The sequence below is a fragment of the Drepanopeziza brunnea genome (genome assembly GCF_022702325.1).
Source record: "Drepanopeziza brunnea f. sp. 'multigermtubi' strain 214-2 chromosome Unknown ctg1, whole genome shotgun sequence".
NCBI classification, from domain to species: domain Eukaryota; kingdom Fungi; phylum Ascomycota; class Leotiomycetes; order Helotiales; family Drepanopezizaceae; genus Drepanopeziza; species Drepanopeziza brunnea.
Genome location: NW_027094064.1, coordinates 3,331,914 through 3,347,733, shown reverse-complemented (window position 1 = coordinate 3,347,733; position 15,820 = coordinate 3,331,914). Strand labels below are relative to the sequence as shown.

General features: G+C 51.0%; 2 protein-coding genes across 2 annotated transcripts; both read right to left on the bottom strand.

The window, feature by feature from the left end:
- Window positions 1-1,440: 1,440 nt before the first annotated feature.
- On the bottom strand, window positions 1,441-3,468 carry L3040_000512 (uncharacterized protein; the record flags this gene model as incomplete). Its single annotated transcript, XM_066155187.1, has 4 exons — window positions 1,441-1,698; window positions 1,814-2,119; window positions 2,201-3,218; window positions 3,437-3,468. The coding sequence occupies 4 exons, from the start codon at window positions 3,466-3,468 to the stop codon at window positions 1,441-1,443; spliced, it is 1,614 nt and encodes a 537-aa protein (XP_066013232.1).
- A 10,218-nt stretch (window positions 3,469-13,686) lies between these two features.
- L3040_000511 (uncharacterized protein) lies at window positions 13,687-13,979 on the bottom strand (the record flags this gene model as incomplete). Its single annotated transcript, XM_066155185.1, has 2 exons — window positions 13,687-13,753; window positions 13,843-13,979. The coding sequence occupies 2 exons, from the start codon at window positions 13,977-13,979 to the stop codon at window positions 13,687-13,689; spliced, it is 204 nt and encodes a 67-aa protein (XP_066013231.1).
- Window positions 13,980-15,820: the final 1,841 nt, after the last annotated feature.

The window sequence follows — 15,820 nt, the reverse complement described above, 5'->3', positions numbered from 1 at the left end:
ACAAGCGTGGCACGCGTAGCATGTGTGGAACGCGCGTGGAATATACATAGCCTGTCAAGAAAGAGAGACAGACGGTCAAGAAAAAAAAAAAGAAAAAACAAAGAAAATGAAAAAGAAAAAAAAAAAGAAAAAAAAAAGAAGAAAAAAAAGAAAAAGAAAAAAACATACTCCACGCACGCCTGACAAAGAGTAGTAAGAGGATAGATAGATAGATAGATACATCGATATGATGATACCTTACCTACCTACCTACCTACCTACCTACCTTACCTACCTACTACCTAGGTACATGGTCATGGGAGCAGAGCGACCGAGGAGGACCCCCCCCCTCTCTCTCTCTCTCTCTCTCTCTCTCTCTCTCTCTCTCTCTCTCTCTCTCTCTCTCTCTGATTTTTGAACTTGGACCATCGGCGAACGTGTTCTAACCTACCTACTTACCTCTTCAGGATCTGTCGATATGCACACGTTATATGCACACATGATTCGCACACATGATCCGCACACACACAAGATTCCACGTAGAACAAAGGGCGGAAGTCAATTCCCCCTTCCCCCTCCTCAGAACGAGCATGGAAATAGAAACAAAGGAGCAGCGGACTTGAGCTGCCAATAGATAGATAGATACCTGGTTTTTTCTTGTCTGCTACTACTATCGCTATTGTCTGTAAAGATTCAAAGGCTCGGCCAGCTTACTGACTAGATACACACTCGTTTTTGCCATCGAGGGTGGGTGGGTAGATAGATATAAGCATACTCTTCCTTTTCGTGCTCTTCGCTTCGCTTCGCAGATAAAGATATTTGGCTCCTTCCCCCCATCTCGAAATGATAACCCACCCGTCCCCATACCACCCTTTCATTCATTCATGTATCCTGAAAGAGAGAATGAAAAAACAGCATCAAACAAACAGAGCCAACTGTTGAGGCTCCCTCCCTATCCCTATCTGTCTCTGTGGTTCCAGCGTCGGGCTTTCTTTCTGGCTTTCCTACTTTTTTCCCTCCTTCCCCTCCTCCCCCTACGCGAAAAGAAAAAGAAAAAGCGGTACAGACAGATATCGAAAGAGGGAAGAGAGAAAATATAAAATATAAAACAGATGACAAGCCGGAAACGCCAGACCATGATGGCCACCCCCACCCCCCCTCCCCCCGTGCCCTGTGCCGAGCTTTCATAGACCGTCCCATCCAACCCGAGCTTGATTGATTGCGAACCGAAAACGCCGGTTGGAAATGGAAATGTGTGTGTAAATATAAGAAGAAAATGGATAGGATGAACAAACAGACACCTGTGGAGATGCTGATGGCTTGCTTTTCTCTCTCGGAGCGGTGATGCTCGGCTAGTAGCGGATTGCCTCGAGGTAGGTCGCGTACGCTCGAGAGAACTCATCCAAAGAACTTCCAACGAAAATAAAGAATAAAAGTAGAATCGATTACCAAGGGCGGCCTTCAACTACGGCCAGGCGGCAAGACATCCACGTTCTGGGTGGGTTGTTGCTGTTGCTGCTGCTGCTGCTGTTGTTGCTGCTGCTGCTGCTGTTGTTGCAGCGTCGCCGCCGCCCCCATCTCGGCCTTGTGCTTGCGAGTGATCTTGGCAAAGTGTAAGCCGCACGCGTTACAGAGCGTGCGTGCGCCGTCGGGACCGCGGCGCCACTCGGGCGTTTTGGAACGATTGCAGGCGTGGCAGCGTCCTGGAGGTGCGACTTTCTGATTTGGTCACCGACGGTTAGCAAGAATCCTTCTTCTTATTCTTCTTTTTCTTTCCAGGACAATTACGACTGGAAAAAGAACAAAACTGACGAGAGAAGGACATCCGACCTACCCCGCGACGTTTCTTGCTATCGGGTCCCTTGATGTTGTGGTTGTCGTCTCCGTACGACGATTCGTCGTCGCAGTCGCCTCCTCCGGCTGGGTTCATGCTGTGGTGCAGGCGCGTGTTCTGCTCCACTATCATCGCTCGCATTTCTTCCAGCGCGTGGTAGAGGGCTTCTTGTTGGCATATGGTTTCGTCGACGGATTCGAGCGTCGGCATGCGGTCTGGGACGAGGATGGCGGAGGGTTGCTGTTCGCTCAGGATGGCGTTGTAGTGCGCCGCCCACGCCGCGATGGTGGAGCTGAGCTTGTTGATCTGTAGTGACGTGAGCATTTGCTCGCTAGGTCTACCGTGACAGGGAGGGAGGGAGGGAGGTGAAGGTTGATTTCGACTTACCGAAGCGAGGTTGTTCTCGAAATTGTACATCTCGAAATGCCGCTTCAATCCTTGCCTGAAGGCAGCGGTCGGTTCTCGCTTCTCGTCTCTGGCCCACCTCGTTTCCATCTCTCGAGGATCGTACTGTGGCGGGATGAAGACGGGACCATGATGGGATGCAGGAGGGGGAGGAGACATGGGGCGGTACGGCGGACCGTACGCGTATGTGGGTTGCTGATGCGCAGGGCGCTGGACATAATCCTGCGGGACTCGGTCGTGAGATCTGGAATCCGGCTCGTGTCTTGCGGGCTCGTAGCGAGGCATGGCGGGCTGATCTTGAGGAGCCTGAACGGCTGACCGATAGGAGAACGAGGGGCGCCTATTCGGCTCGGGAAATGGAGCTGGCTCCGGTCGGGAGAAGTGAACGGGGTGGACTGGTTGCGGAGGAGATGCGGGCCGTGGCAGACGTGGAGTGGCAGACTGCGTCGAGTACCGTGGCTGTTCCGGAAGCGGATATGATCGAGGGGTTTCGGGCCTTTGGGAGTATGGGGTCGCTTGAGCCGGCGGCGGCGGGTACGATCGAGGGGTTTCGGGCCTTTGGGAGTATGGGGTCGGTTGAGACGGCGGCGGCGGGTATGATCGAGGGGCTTCGGGCCCGGGCGAGTATGCGACCTGGTGCGACGGCGGTCCGGAGGCAGACACGGGGGAGATGTAGACATTCGAACTGGATCCACTGCTGCTGAGCGCCTCGTGTATGGAGGGGAGGGATAGCCGATGCGGATGTGACCGTGATGCTGAGAGGGGACGAGGAGACTCCGTCCGGTAGTCTGATGGACGTCGAGAGTCTGTCGGGGACATGAGGCCAGCGAGGGAGGGAGCTGACCAGCCGGAGGAGTATGGAGGAGGGGGTTGTTGGTACCTGGAGGCGGTGGGACTGATCCCTGCCGACGTGGCCATGGTCGGCGGGTATGGGCGATCGGTGGTGGTGACGGTGATGGGCTCGACGCCGCGGTTGGCGAAGGGGTGATTGCTGGCGCCGCTGCGGAATGGTTGTTAGCAATGCGAGGATGGAGGTGGAGGGGGAGGAGGAGGAGGAGGAGGAGGAGGAGGAGGAGGAGGAGGAGGAGGAGGCGAAGGTGGTGGTGGAGGTCGAGGTGGAGATCGAGCTGGAGGTGGATATGGAGGTGGAGGTGGATGCAGATGGGCAGGAGGGCGGGCGGCTGGCTGGAGTGCTAGATAGAGAGGTCGGTACCTTACCTCTGTCTATTTTGGCTGCTTGGTGGCGCCATTGTACAAGATATATGCGAAGGGGCTTCCTGTCGCCGCCGATCAGAGGTTCGGGAAACGTGCGTGTGCGGCAGGCGTAGAAAAGACAATATCGTGGTGTTGCCGTTGCCGATGCACGTAACCGTCGCACCGGTTCACCCACCAGAAGGACGCTGGCCTGGCCTGGCGCCTCAGCCCAGCTCAGCTCGGCTCGTCTCGTCTCGCCTCGAGTAATGTGGCGGGGGGTGCTGGTGTTGGTATCGGTATCGGTGTTGGTGTTGGTGTTAGTGTCGTGGACGCCCTTTGTGGAATGCGTAGCGGTCGTGAACGGTGAACGGTAAACGGTGGACGGTGAACGGTGAACGGTGAACGGGGGCCCTTGAACCAACTCTCGGCAGATGCAGCTTTCTCGAGTAACAAGGAAGCAAAACAATCCAGCTGCTGACGTCGACTCGGCCTTCTAAAGCTTCCCAAGAAAGGCAGCACAGCTCAATCCAATCCAATGCAGCCTCGTATGATTATTTATATATATATGTATACACAGTGTATTCGCGCCGTCGACGGGAGGTGGGAGGTGGGAGGTGGGAGGTGCAGACGAGGTCAGAATCGAATTCGGTATCAGAGCCTGGTTCAGATCTCAAGATTTAGCTTATTCGAGCGCTTCGCTGACACAAGACACTTGACCGAGACCAGACAGTTCCAGAGCGGAGATGGCAGTTGATGATGAAGTCGTAGACGGTGGAACTCACTGGGCTTGCTGAGGAGATCAAGCAGGAGGGCGGGGGAGGGGGGGCAGTGTCAAGAGAGCCGGAACTCTTCTTTTCGGGATCAAGACTGTCCTGGCGAGATTTTGAATAGCTGGCAGGGTTGATAGCTCGGGAAAGAATGAACTCGACTAGCTAGCTCGCTAAAGGTGTTTGGGTTGTCGACGATGATGTTGTTTCTGTCGACGGTGTTGCTTTGGTTGCTGTTGCTGTGATTGCTGTTGCTGTGATTGCTGTTGCTGTTGCTGTGGTTGCGGTAGTTGTGCTTGCGGTGCGTCGTATAGCTATCGTTGACACGATGGTTGAAGAAGAGATAGGTAGGTCGGTCGATGGGTCGAGTTTTCCGGGAAAGGGAGCAGAATCGCACAGGACGAGAGGTGGTTTTCTGAGCCCACGATGGGATGGGCTGAGAGGCGCAGACTCTCTTCCACGCGACGAACGGTAGACGGATACCAGGCAATATGGAGAGATCGGCGAGAGTCCAGATAATTATGATACAGAACGGCAACGAACCGGGGGAGCGATGTGCCCCTGACCTGTTTCGATGAGTCCACGAGGGTTGAGACGGGAACGGAGAGGACCTGAACTCTATGCACAGGCAGAGTTCTGTGGGACAGGCGGGAGGAGGGAGGGGAGGGATTAGCTTTTTGAAGGAAGAAGAAGGAGAGACATCTAGACTCCACAGCTACTACAGTACGTACTACTACTACTACTATGTAGTAGTACGTGCATATCTGTACACAAGCACACCTTACCGGTCATTGATTAAAGTAACTGCACATGCGAAGGATCGTAGGGCCAAGCCACCAGTCGAAGAGGCAAGTGGTAGTAGTAGTAGTAGTAGTAGTAGTAGTAGTAGTAGGTAGGTAGCGGTAGCGGTAGCAGTAGCGGTAGCAGTAGCAATAGCAGCACAACTAGTACAGAGAAACCTACGATACGTCCGGGCCAGCGATAACCTCAAAGTCCTACTCGGAGAAAAAGGACGAGAACAAGAATATCACGACGATCAAATGTCAATATCACACACTACTGACACTTAAGAAAACACCAGGGCTATCAGAGAGGGTGATGACCTCCTTCTCACGAGTGTCGTCTCCGTCTCATCTCATCTAACCTGGTACTAAGGCAACACACAGCCGGCATAGTTTCGAACTTTCGATTCGATCATGTTAGATCTCGATCTGATCCCAGACTGGCTGGCAGGGTCGGGGCCATGCACCCGCAAGGATGGTGGCGGTGGAGTCAGGGACTTGTTCGGGGGGATGGGGGAGGGAGCGAAAGTGCGTAAGGTACGTAGGAGGTCAGGTTGGGCACTGGTTGTACGCAGTATGTGGTAGTCACTAGTGAGCTGTCTAGTTAGCTGTGCCGTGTGTAGGTATGAGATGAAAATACAGTAAATAAAGGAAAACAGTACAACTACCTAGCAGATGGCGAGACAGCCAACAGCAGTAGCATGCACGGTTGGAAAGATCAGATGGCATATTCCACTATACTACTACGTACCTATCAAGATGATGGGCGAAACTGCCTGACGTGTAGGCGATGTAAATAAACAATACCTATTTGTGGTGAAGTCTAGTGCCGATGGGTAGTACAATGCCGATACCCGGACTTTACTGGGCTCCGCACGGCACGTCGTTAGTAGTACTACCGTACAACTTCTTTGTTTGACTCTTACTAGTACAAGTACGTAGTACTATCTTGCTTTCGGGTCCGATCCAGAAATCCTAGCAGATGGTTAGGCTGGTGTGGGTTTGGAGCGGTGACATCGGTTGGGTCTGGGAGAGAGAGAGAGAGGGAGGGAGAGGGAGGGCTGTCAAACCTAAAAAGGCCGATCGATCCGGCATATACTTCACACTCGGAGTATTTAGTGCACTGTACTCTCTATAATTAGTTATAGTAGGTACTGTAGTAGCGTCCTGGACGGAGGAGCCTGGCGAGTCAACCAAACTTCAAGTGGCGGACGGACCCAGACGCGCAACTGTAGCTACTAGTACTAGCTAGTAGTGCTATCCCCTTTCAGCCTTAATCTAGTTGAATTATAGATTACCGACCGAACTAGCTACCAGGATCGACCATTATACGAGTCTCTATTACAGGGTACATTATGCGGGTAGTATAATTGTACTGTATCAGTGATATCCCCACATCAACTACCGTACCGTATCAATGAATCACTGTAGCATTGTACGTAGTATATATAGTCTGACAGCATTCCTCCCCCCTCTTCAGGGGCGAGAGTGTTCTCCAACAATCAACTGTTCGTAGTAGATAGTATGCAATCAATGATCCCCGTCTTCATGAACCCAAGAAGAGCCCATTTGTTTTTTGTCAGCCCATTCCGAAAGCTAAAATGTGCGGAAGTGCCAGCACCCAAGACAGCGGCATGGCTGAGAACGTGTCAGGGGTGATTCCGTACTTATACTCGTAGACTACTGTACATAGTAATAGCAGTACTAGTACAGCCACGACTAGTCCTACTACGTATATTTGCCATGCTATAGATACTCCCCAGCACGTACAGTACCTAGCGTGAAGAGAGAACGGGCACACGGCAGATCCCCCGAGGGATCGTGGACGAGAACTGCCGCAGCCGCTGATGAGACTGGGAATTTACTACTACTGTACGTGGTAATCTACATACTAGTAGTAGTAGTAGTACTACACCCGTGCGTACAGCCCTTGACAGGACTAGTACCGGTACACCTCACCAGAGGCTTGCTGCTACAGGTCTAGCCCGCTACAACAACAACTCCTATGCTAGGCGAAACGTACGGACGCTTTCACTCCCCCGATCCCGCTCCTCCACTCGCCTCAGTGGCCGAAGCCACCGATGCTACAGCAGCAAGTCGTCCCGTCTCAAATGGTCACGCTCATTCTTATCATATCATATCATGTCATAAACCTATAACAGAGGCAGGTTATGGGACGGGTATATATGGTAGGACGTGATCCGAGCTTTTTGATACGTTTAGGTCTAGGTCCAGGTCCAGGTCCAGGTCCAGGTCCTGGTCCAGGTCTAGGCAGGTCCAGGTCCCGATGCCCACTGCCCAGATCGTCACCTCCCAGGAGCCAGGCCCAGGGTCGCGTCTCGGCAGATCAGCCTTTAGCCGACTCGAGACCAACTAGTAGTAAGTACCAAGTACTACTAACTACAACTGGACCTAGACCGATGCCCGCCCGCTCCCTCCTACACAGACCCGCGCATCACTTAAAGTGGGCGATCTAATTTGTTCTACTAGTACAGTAGTAAATCCGATAGGAAACTGTCTGGTACCTTTTTCCAACAACCTCGCTTAATCAATGTCGTTGAGAAGGGGGTGTCGATCTCTACCTCAAAGGCGCTCAGAACCACATGTGTGCTCTTTCAATGCTTCCCTGATTCAAACAAATTGAAATATGAAAACTCGACGTACCGATACTTTGAGAATGTCCTTTACAAATAGGTAAACTTTACCACTATGGCTCTGACATTTTTTAGGATGCACGCGATCAAAGTGGTAATTTTCCGCGATTTTCGCCACATCTCCGCCTGGATATTGTGGTTTTTTTGCGCCTTTTTTCCCCCTTTTTTTTCCTTTTTTTTTTTTTCTTTTCCTTTTTTTGGGGGGGCGGGACAGACACATTTCGCCCACGTTTCAGAAAGGGCCCCAAAAGTCATGAGGTCCGACTCCCGCTACAGAGATGCAAATCCGGATATCCAGACCTACTACGTACGTAGATATGTGGCACCGCGCCGTGTACGTGGACTCCACCATTCCGCACCCACCCACCTCCAAGAACCGGTTGCGATGGGATCGAACCACCTGCCCTCCTCGGCGGGCTTCTTCCATCTGATCCAAGCACGGATTCTCCCACTCGATCTAACCCAGTGGCCCGGATCCGGTACGGAATCCTACATGGACAGCGCGAACGGACAGGGGGGGTCTCTCGCGCGCCGTCCGCTCGTTCGCTCGTTTATTTTTTTTTGTTTTCATCCCGAAGAACGCTGCAGATGCACATTCATGTCTGACAGCTGCATGTCTCGGGCCATCTTGCAAGCGACCTCGTGAGACTCTGAGACTGGAGACTAAATACGTACGTTGAGGCTAAAAATTTAAATTCTTTTTCTTTATTAATAACAACCTACGTAAGTACAGTTCCGCTCTTGCACGAGTTACTGCATTTCGCACGCGCTACTAATCAACGCCCATCATCGTCATCATCATCATCATCATCATTATTATCATCATTATCATCATTATCATCATCGTGTCTCGACTGGAGCAAACCCAGAAAGAACACTGGTCGATTCTCCGTAATACCTACGGAGCAGCTAGCTGTGCGGAAGAAAAACAAAAAGACATCGCTTCGCTTCGCTTCGCAGCCGAGAGCTCTGAGCTGGGTTACTACTTACTGTACTGTACTGTACTGTACTGTACTGTACTGTACTATACGTATGTGTGTGTCTCACTTCCGAGGCCACACCGGCTGTCTAGCATAGAACGAGACAAGAAAACGAAACCGTGCCCCGGGTCCGGCATCCAATAGTCGGGTTGGAATCCGCCCCGGCTGCATATGTACGTTGGGAGTGGAGTATGTGTGACTCCGTACGGAGCTGCAGCAAAGCGCATGGCAGGAAAAGCTCTGCATGATCGCTGTCACACTCGCGAGGGAGGGTATGAGATCTATTCCATCCTGCTCGCCGGCATCACAGTACAGTACAGTACAGAATGTACGGATGTATGTACGCACGTATGTATTCCGTGTGTATGCATTGCGCAAGACCCGTAAAGGCACCAATCAAACGTGACAGCCGCCTCCTCCTGTATGTATGTATGTGTGTAAGTAGCATGTATGTAGGTATGCTCCGTACTTCTACGACATGCGATGCGGTCCCTGGCCAATCAACGTCGGCGCATTAGCTGAATCCGATGTTACCTTAGCTTTTACCTAGCCATCCATCCATCCATCCATCCATCCTCACCCGTGTGTTACCAAGTTAGTAGTACGTTCCCTGCCCGTCTGCCCGTCTGCCCGTCTGCCCGCCTGCCTTTCCACGCAAGAAAAGATCCAGGATATGACATCTGATAGCAACCCACTTACCCTGATCCCGACCCCGACCCTGACGCTTCCTCCTCTCCCTCCCCAATCAAGCCGGGCCTCGCCCAGCATCAGATCAGAAACTTTCGATCTGGAGATGACAATCCCCGGGTCAGAAATCATCGCACGAGAGCGGGCCCCGGCGCTGCTACTTATCCCTTCTACTACGTACTTAGCTTACTTCGCAAAGCCTGTGTGTGTGTGTGTGTGTGTGTGTGTGTGTGTGTGTGTGTGCGCTTTCCCCCGTGCGCCCACAGGACAGAGAAGCTGTCGGCCACGAGCTATCGCACCCAGCGAGGAGGGTGGGTGAGGCCACCTCCACTCCACTCTCCATCCAAGCGAGTTCACGTTCCAAACGGGATGTGGCAAAGGCCTGCCTGCTCCGCTAGGTAGGTAGGTAGGTAACCTGCTTACCGAGGCTCTCTCAACCCCAATTCGGTATCAGAAGGTAGATCGCTTTTGGCTTGTGCTCAAAGAGAGAGAGAGAGAGAGAGAGAGAGAGAAGTGGAGAGAGTATTTCCCGCTGCGAGCCTAACTACTATTAAGTGCGCAGCAGATAGCAGTATTCCCGTACGAGTACCTACGTACAGCGCTGACGACGGGGGCGAGGTGAAGAACTGAAAGAACAAGGCAGGCAGGGGATGCTATGCTGTCGCAAGCTTAGAATGCGAGTCGTGGGGGGACGATACGGGTCGAGGCCCGGAGCGAGGTTAGCCAGCAGTAGGCAGGGTTCGAAGACTGGAGAGGGTAGGAAAATAAAAAATAAAAAATAAAAAATAAAAAATAAAAAATAAAAAATAAAAAATAAAAAATGAAAATGAAAATAAAAACTAATAGATAAGCGAGGTCAGACCGTCGAAACAGCACGTCGGATTATAGTCGTATCTATACGTCTTACACCGCCTTCACGCGTTCGTGCCCCTCATGCTAAAGCATTACCGGTACACTCACTGGATGGGTCGAGCGTCTGGGTCAGAACAAGAGCTGGTGCTAGGGCCCGCAGTTCGTACGTAGAGGGTAGAGCGTCAGTCAGTCAGCGCCCCCCTTCCCCCCCCTTTTTTTTACGAGCAGCCTGGCAGCTTGGCAGTCGCGCCTGTGCAGTGCTGGTGAGCAAGGCTTGAAAGCCCGACGGCGTATCGAGGCGCATCTCAGCCAGGTTAGGTCCAAGGCCTCGCGAGAGTCGAGAGCAGCACTCCAGTGCTTGGGGGAGCACGCCATCGCGTGTCCTCTACGTACAGTAGGTAACCAAGAGGAGGAGCCCCGTTACCGTGTGAACCGGCCGCAGCCAAGATGGAGTAAGTACCGGTCATGGCTTGCGGCTTGCGCAGGCTGGGTGATGTCAGAGCATCGACGTTGGAGTGATTGATTCTCCATCTAAAATATCCAGCTTACAAAAAAAAAAAAAAAAAAAAAAAACCTGATATTGGCACCTGGCTTTATCATCTATTATAATCGTCCAAGTCTTTCCCATTGCGATAATATTTTAGATGATGTTTAGAGATAGCCAATTGTAACAGAGGAGTGATGGGTTTTTTTTTTTTTCAAAAAAAAAAAAAAAAAGTCGATCATGTCCATTTGCAGGTCCGTTTAAAAGTCGGTATAACCAGCGCACGCGCAGCAGCAACCCAAGACTCGATAGCCCGACAGCTACCGTACCGTACGTAGCCTTACAGGCACCCGGGTAGTGCCCAGCGAAAGGGGACGCGGCACTTAGTCGTCAGTCGTCGGCTGTTGGGCGTTAGTTGGTGCTCACTTCATCAGCGGGCACTCGCATCTCGGAACAGAATTGAGTCACCCGTTTCCCATTGTGCATATATATACATATATATATATAGATATAGATATAGATATATAAATATATGTACAAATTTCTTTTTATTCTTTCTGACAGTTGGCGTCGGTCGGTACCGGTACCTCAGCGGCGATTCATGCTTTCGACTCGGTACCGAGAGGGAAAGAAGACTAATCTGCAGAGTAATGTCCTCCGAGCTTTAGTGACATGCGCTAATAGCAATGTCGTAAGAACCATCGAGACCCCCCATGTTCTTTCCGCGCATTACTTACAGTACTACTACTACTACGTACGTACGTACTACGTATTACTCTGTAACTGCCGGTCGTTTTATTTAGCTTTTTGAAAGGGGGGGGGGGGGGAGCAGCCTTGCACTACTCCCCCCTAGTACTACTAGTACGCACAGTAGTAATACTGGGTCTTTTGCAGGCCGATTCCAAGGGGTATAGCAGGGGGGTATAGAAAGGGGTAATAGCAGTAATAGAGTATACAAGGGTTGCAAGCCAATTGGAATAAAGCAAAGATCGATCGGTTAAGATTCTACCCAGTGTGGAGTTGGCCCTCCTTGAGCATCGATGGCAGCTTGACAACGCCTCTGCTACTGTACGTACGATTCGTGTACAGATCCGATATAGAGCTAGCTAGTAGTATCAAGAATACCGAGCGTCTTAGGCCTCCGATATGATTTCTCGTATCCTTTCCAAGCGAGATCGATCAAGCGTTGTCAATAAGTAGAAAATATCTCTCTCAGAGAGAGAGTAGTTCCTTTCGAGCGTACACGTCGATATTTTTTTTTTTTTTTTTCGGTATTGGAGGAGCAATAGTCGTAGAAGGTGCTCTTCTGTAGAGGGATCGGTGAATCTCATCACTGATGGGTTTCTACGATCGCTATTAATAGTGTGAGAACGGGTCGTATACATAAGAATTTTAAGCAAAAGGAAAGATTCGAGGCAAAGACGAAGGATAAGTAGAGTTAAGCGGCCCTTTATTTCAATTGGCTTAAAGCCCTTGTAGACCCCACTACGACCCCTTGCTGTGTCCCCTGGAATCGGCCCACAAAAGAGCCGGTATTACATTTACAGTATTTAGGGGGGAGAGTACGTACAGTACTTTGCGAGAACAATCCCAGTAACGGCTCGTTTAACCACCGATTTTTATTTTTTTAATGTTTTTTCTTAATTCGTCTTACCCTTGAAAGTTGCGAGCTCTATCATCCGAGTACCAAAACGCACACGGCAGTAGCTAATCCACCACTCGAATACTCCGTAACGAACTACAATTATGATTTAATGACCCGTGAATAATACCTATCGTTCGGCCAAGTGCTTCGCAGCTACAACTTGCGATTACAACTAGAAGCAAGTCATCTGACGTAACGTATAGTTTCCCTCCTCGTGATCAATCTGGATCCAGTTACCACGGTACAGGCCTAAGTATTACCCCTCGAGGGTGCCTTAAAAGTTTAGTTTCCACTTTAAACCCCCTGTTTTCCCTACCCTCGAGGGGTAATACTTACGCCTGCGACGTAGTACAACTCTAAGCCAAAGCTACGGTAAGTACAAAGTATTTGTGTTTCTGATTCGACCGTAGAGTAATTACCGCCGGAGGGTTACGGTAGGAAACCAGGGTGTTCAAAGTGGAGATTCAAAACTCTTGAGCCAAACTCGGGCGGTAATTAGCTGTACTGGATTAAGGCTGAACTGTGGTAGATTATGACTGTCTATCGAATCAAATTCGCATTAGAGCTTAAAGAGCTTTTGAAGCTTAATATTGTGGGGAGGCGCAGGAGCTCCTTTTGAAGCTTTACTGTAGTATACTACTACTTAGCGATGGCCGCGACGTGCGTAGTACTTGGATGGAGGACCTCATGGAGTCCCCGTATCCAACAGCTGATGCAAGTAGCCATTATGGTGATGTTGTCATGCATTGTTGGCGTTCCCAGCACCGGGCGGATGGCGATTCTTCCCGTCGTCTCATCATCCGGATGATAGACGAGCGACTCCGAAGGCCCAGCTATGAAAAGGGTGAGCCGCTGCCCCCGAGTCAATCCAACGCTGGCTGGCACATGGGGCGGCTGGGGCTAGTTCGCCCAAATCTCGAAGCCTAAGAAGGCACCCAAGACAAGGACGTGCACCAGCTGTAGCGGGTCCGGCTAGGTCTTGAACCGGACGAAGGCGCTCGCGGGATTGTATAGACAACTACTACTACGTAGTATGTAGTACTATAGTTGTACTACTATATATCAACTTTTTGGATTGTTCGGAAGCCGGGCTCCTCGGTAGGATCAGGGTTTGGTTGATTATAGGTAGGGCTGTAAAGGTGTATTGTTCTTGCGTTTGCGTCTTGCAAAGTTTGAAGCTGACGGGTGTGTATACAGTACTTCGTAGAGGACGGAGTATACTCTGTAGTGGTTTTCGCTGCTATCCCCCTGCCGTACAGTACGGAAAGGTAGACCCGTTCGATTGAGTTCTCATTTCCTATTTGGAGCAGAGGACCCTGATGTGAGCTTGACTTTTCACTTGCTCGAACGGACGCGGCAGGCCAGGGCCGGGCAGGGCCGGGCAGGGCAGGGCAGGGCAGGGCAGTCGTTCAAGTTGTCTCGGTTATCTTACTGTACGTATTGATTTATTTCTGTTGACAATAGCCGAAAGGCAAAGCAGCCAAGTTGATCTGACGTACAGTAAGTACGATTAGCCGTGGAAACAATACGTGCATACCGTAGGTACTTCACCGAAAGTATGCATAAGCCGCGGACTCACGATTGACTTTTTCCACGCAAGCCTCCAGGGTCCGTGATGCAGCCCTCCCCTTCCCCTGTCCCCTTTGCACAATCCAGATCCGAGAAGATCTCCGTACAGAGTATAGACTCCTTCTCAGATCTCCCCGGCTCTCTCATCACGGCAAGGTTCAGATCCTACGATTTCTTTGCTCCCTTCTCCGTTTCGTGTGCACGGTGGCCCAAGCCAAAGCAATGTTCAGCTGCCGGCATGCCCAGCGGCCCCCATGTCGTCTCTCGCCCCGACGAGCAGGGGCAGTCAAGCAACTCGTACAGTACAGACAGAGTATGGCCTCCCTGTAAATCGATGGCTCGAGGTCCGAACTCCGGGATCGATGTTACAGAGTATACCGGTATAGTACAGTACAGTAGTACAGTATCTACTACCGGTATAGTTGTACGTAGTACGTAGTAGTAGTACGTGGTAGTTGTAGCCTGCGAGACATTAATGCCGCACTCATCCACGTAACCGCTCGAACGGTTGCGCCTCGTCGCGCGCTCCATGCATGGTGGAACCCTGGTGTATCCCGTCTGGCAGGCTCTCAAGCTTTTCACGGAGTCCTTTGACGTGGGCGTACCGGTATCACAGTGGACAAATCCGAGCCTCCGCGCCAGAAACGCAGGAAAGTTTCGGCGAGATCTGCTGCGATGCTGCGATGCTGCGATGCTGCGATACCGCGATGCTGGATATACTACGTACTACGTACGTAGTAAGCACGTTGTACTGATACAACGAGATCAAGAAACTGATGTCACCCCACCCGTTCTCTGCTTGGTGGATCGGAGCGACAGAGCTCTCTTCAAGCTCTTCAGGGCGAATGGCCGAGGTTACAAGTCCCCTTCTTATCCTCGGATATGAACCTGGGTCAGCGACGCAAAACACTTGCCCTGGAAGCACTACTCTGTACTCTCACAGTACTCAATTCCTACACTGCCTCTAAGGGGCCCTCCCTCCCCGTAGAGTGTTTCCTTCTTATTCTACAACTTTCAGGGCAGCAACTCCGCCCCCAACCCTTTACATGTCGGCCGGCTCCGAGCGCTCCACTCCTGGATTAGCCATCCGTTCCCAGCATCACTTCAGCACGCTTATAAGAAGGAGAAACAAGCGCGGTCGTATTCTACAAAGTGCAGAATTATGCCATGTGCAGAAATAGTAACATGGGAAGAAAGCAAATGCCAGCCAGCTCAAGAGGATGTACGCTCGGAAAAAAACGAGATTTCCGTAATAGGTAAACATCTCGATAGCTGAGCAACTCTACACGATGAGAGAGATCCGACCATCATCATCGTTGAACTTGTCCGCCAGGATTCCGAAGGGCTATGGTATATAGCGCTTACAATACCCCACTACTCACTCACCGCTTGATTCGTTTTGTTTTTGCTATTTCTATACTGCACAACAGACGAATGGACTCTCGATTGAACGGAGTCGGCTAACCTCGGATCTTTCCAACAACGCACCCAAAAGTTTCTTTGCTCCTACGGGTCTAGTTGTATCAGAGTCCACGTCATACTATCACTGTTGCTATCAAGCTATAACCAATTTTTCTTTTCTCTCACTTTCTATGCTGGACAAGTCCGAACCCCGTACTCTGTCTGTATACCTGCACAGTCCTCTACGGCGCCAGAAGCCCTCCCTACTGTGATGAGCACCCAAGTCAGATATCTGTAGCGGGAATATCATAGTTGTATTATCAATGGTACGGCGAGCAATCCAAGTTTAGAGCCAAACGAAGGAATACCGGTATAAAAATCCCCCACATACGTATGTAGTAGCAGGTGCAGCTAGCTCTCTTTCCGCGCCAGGTACCCCTGCCTACCTCAACTTCCTTCCGCGTTAAGGCATCGGAGCCTCTCAATCTACGTAGTAGATACAGATACAGATAGTCCCTATCCTAGACGACTCAAGTCCTATTTGCAAATCCCTAGGGATTCGTTGAATGATGTAATGTTTCCCCACC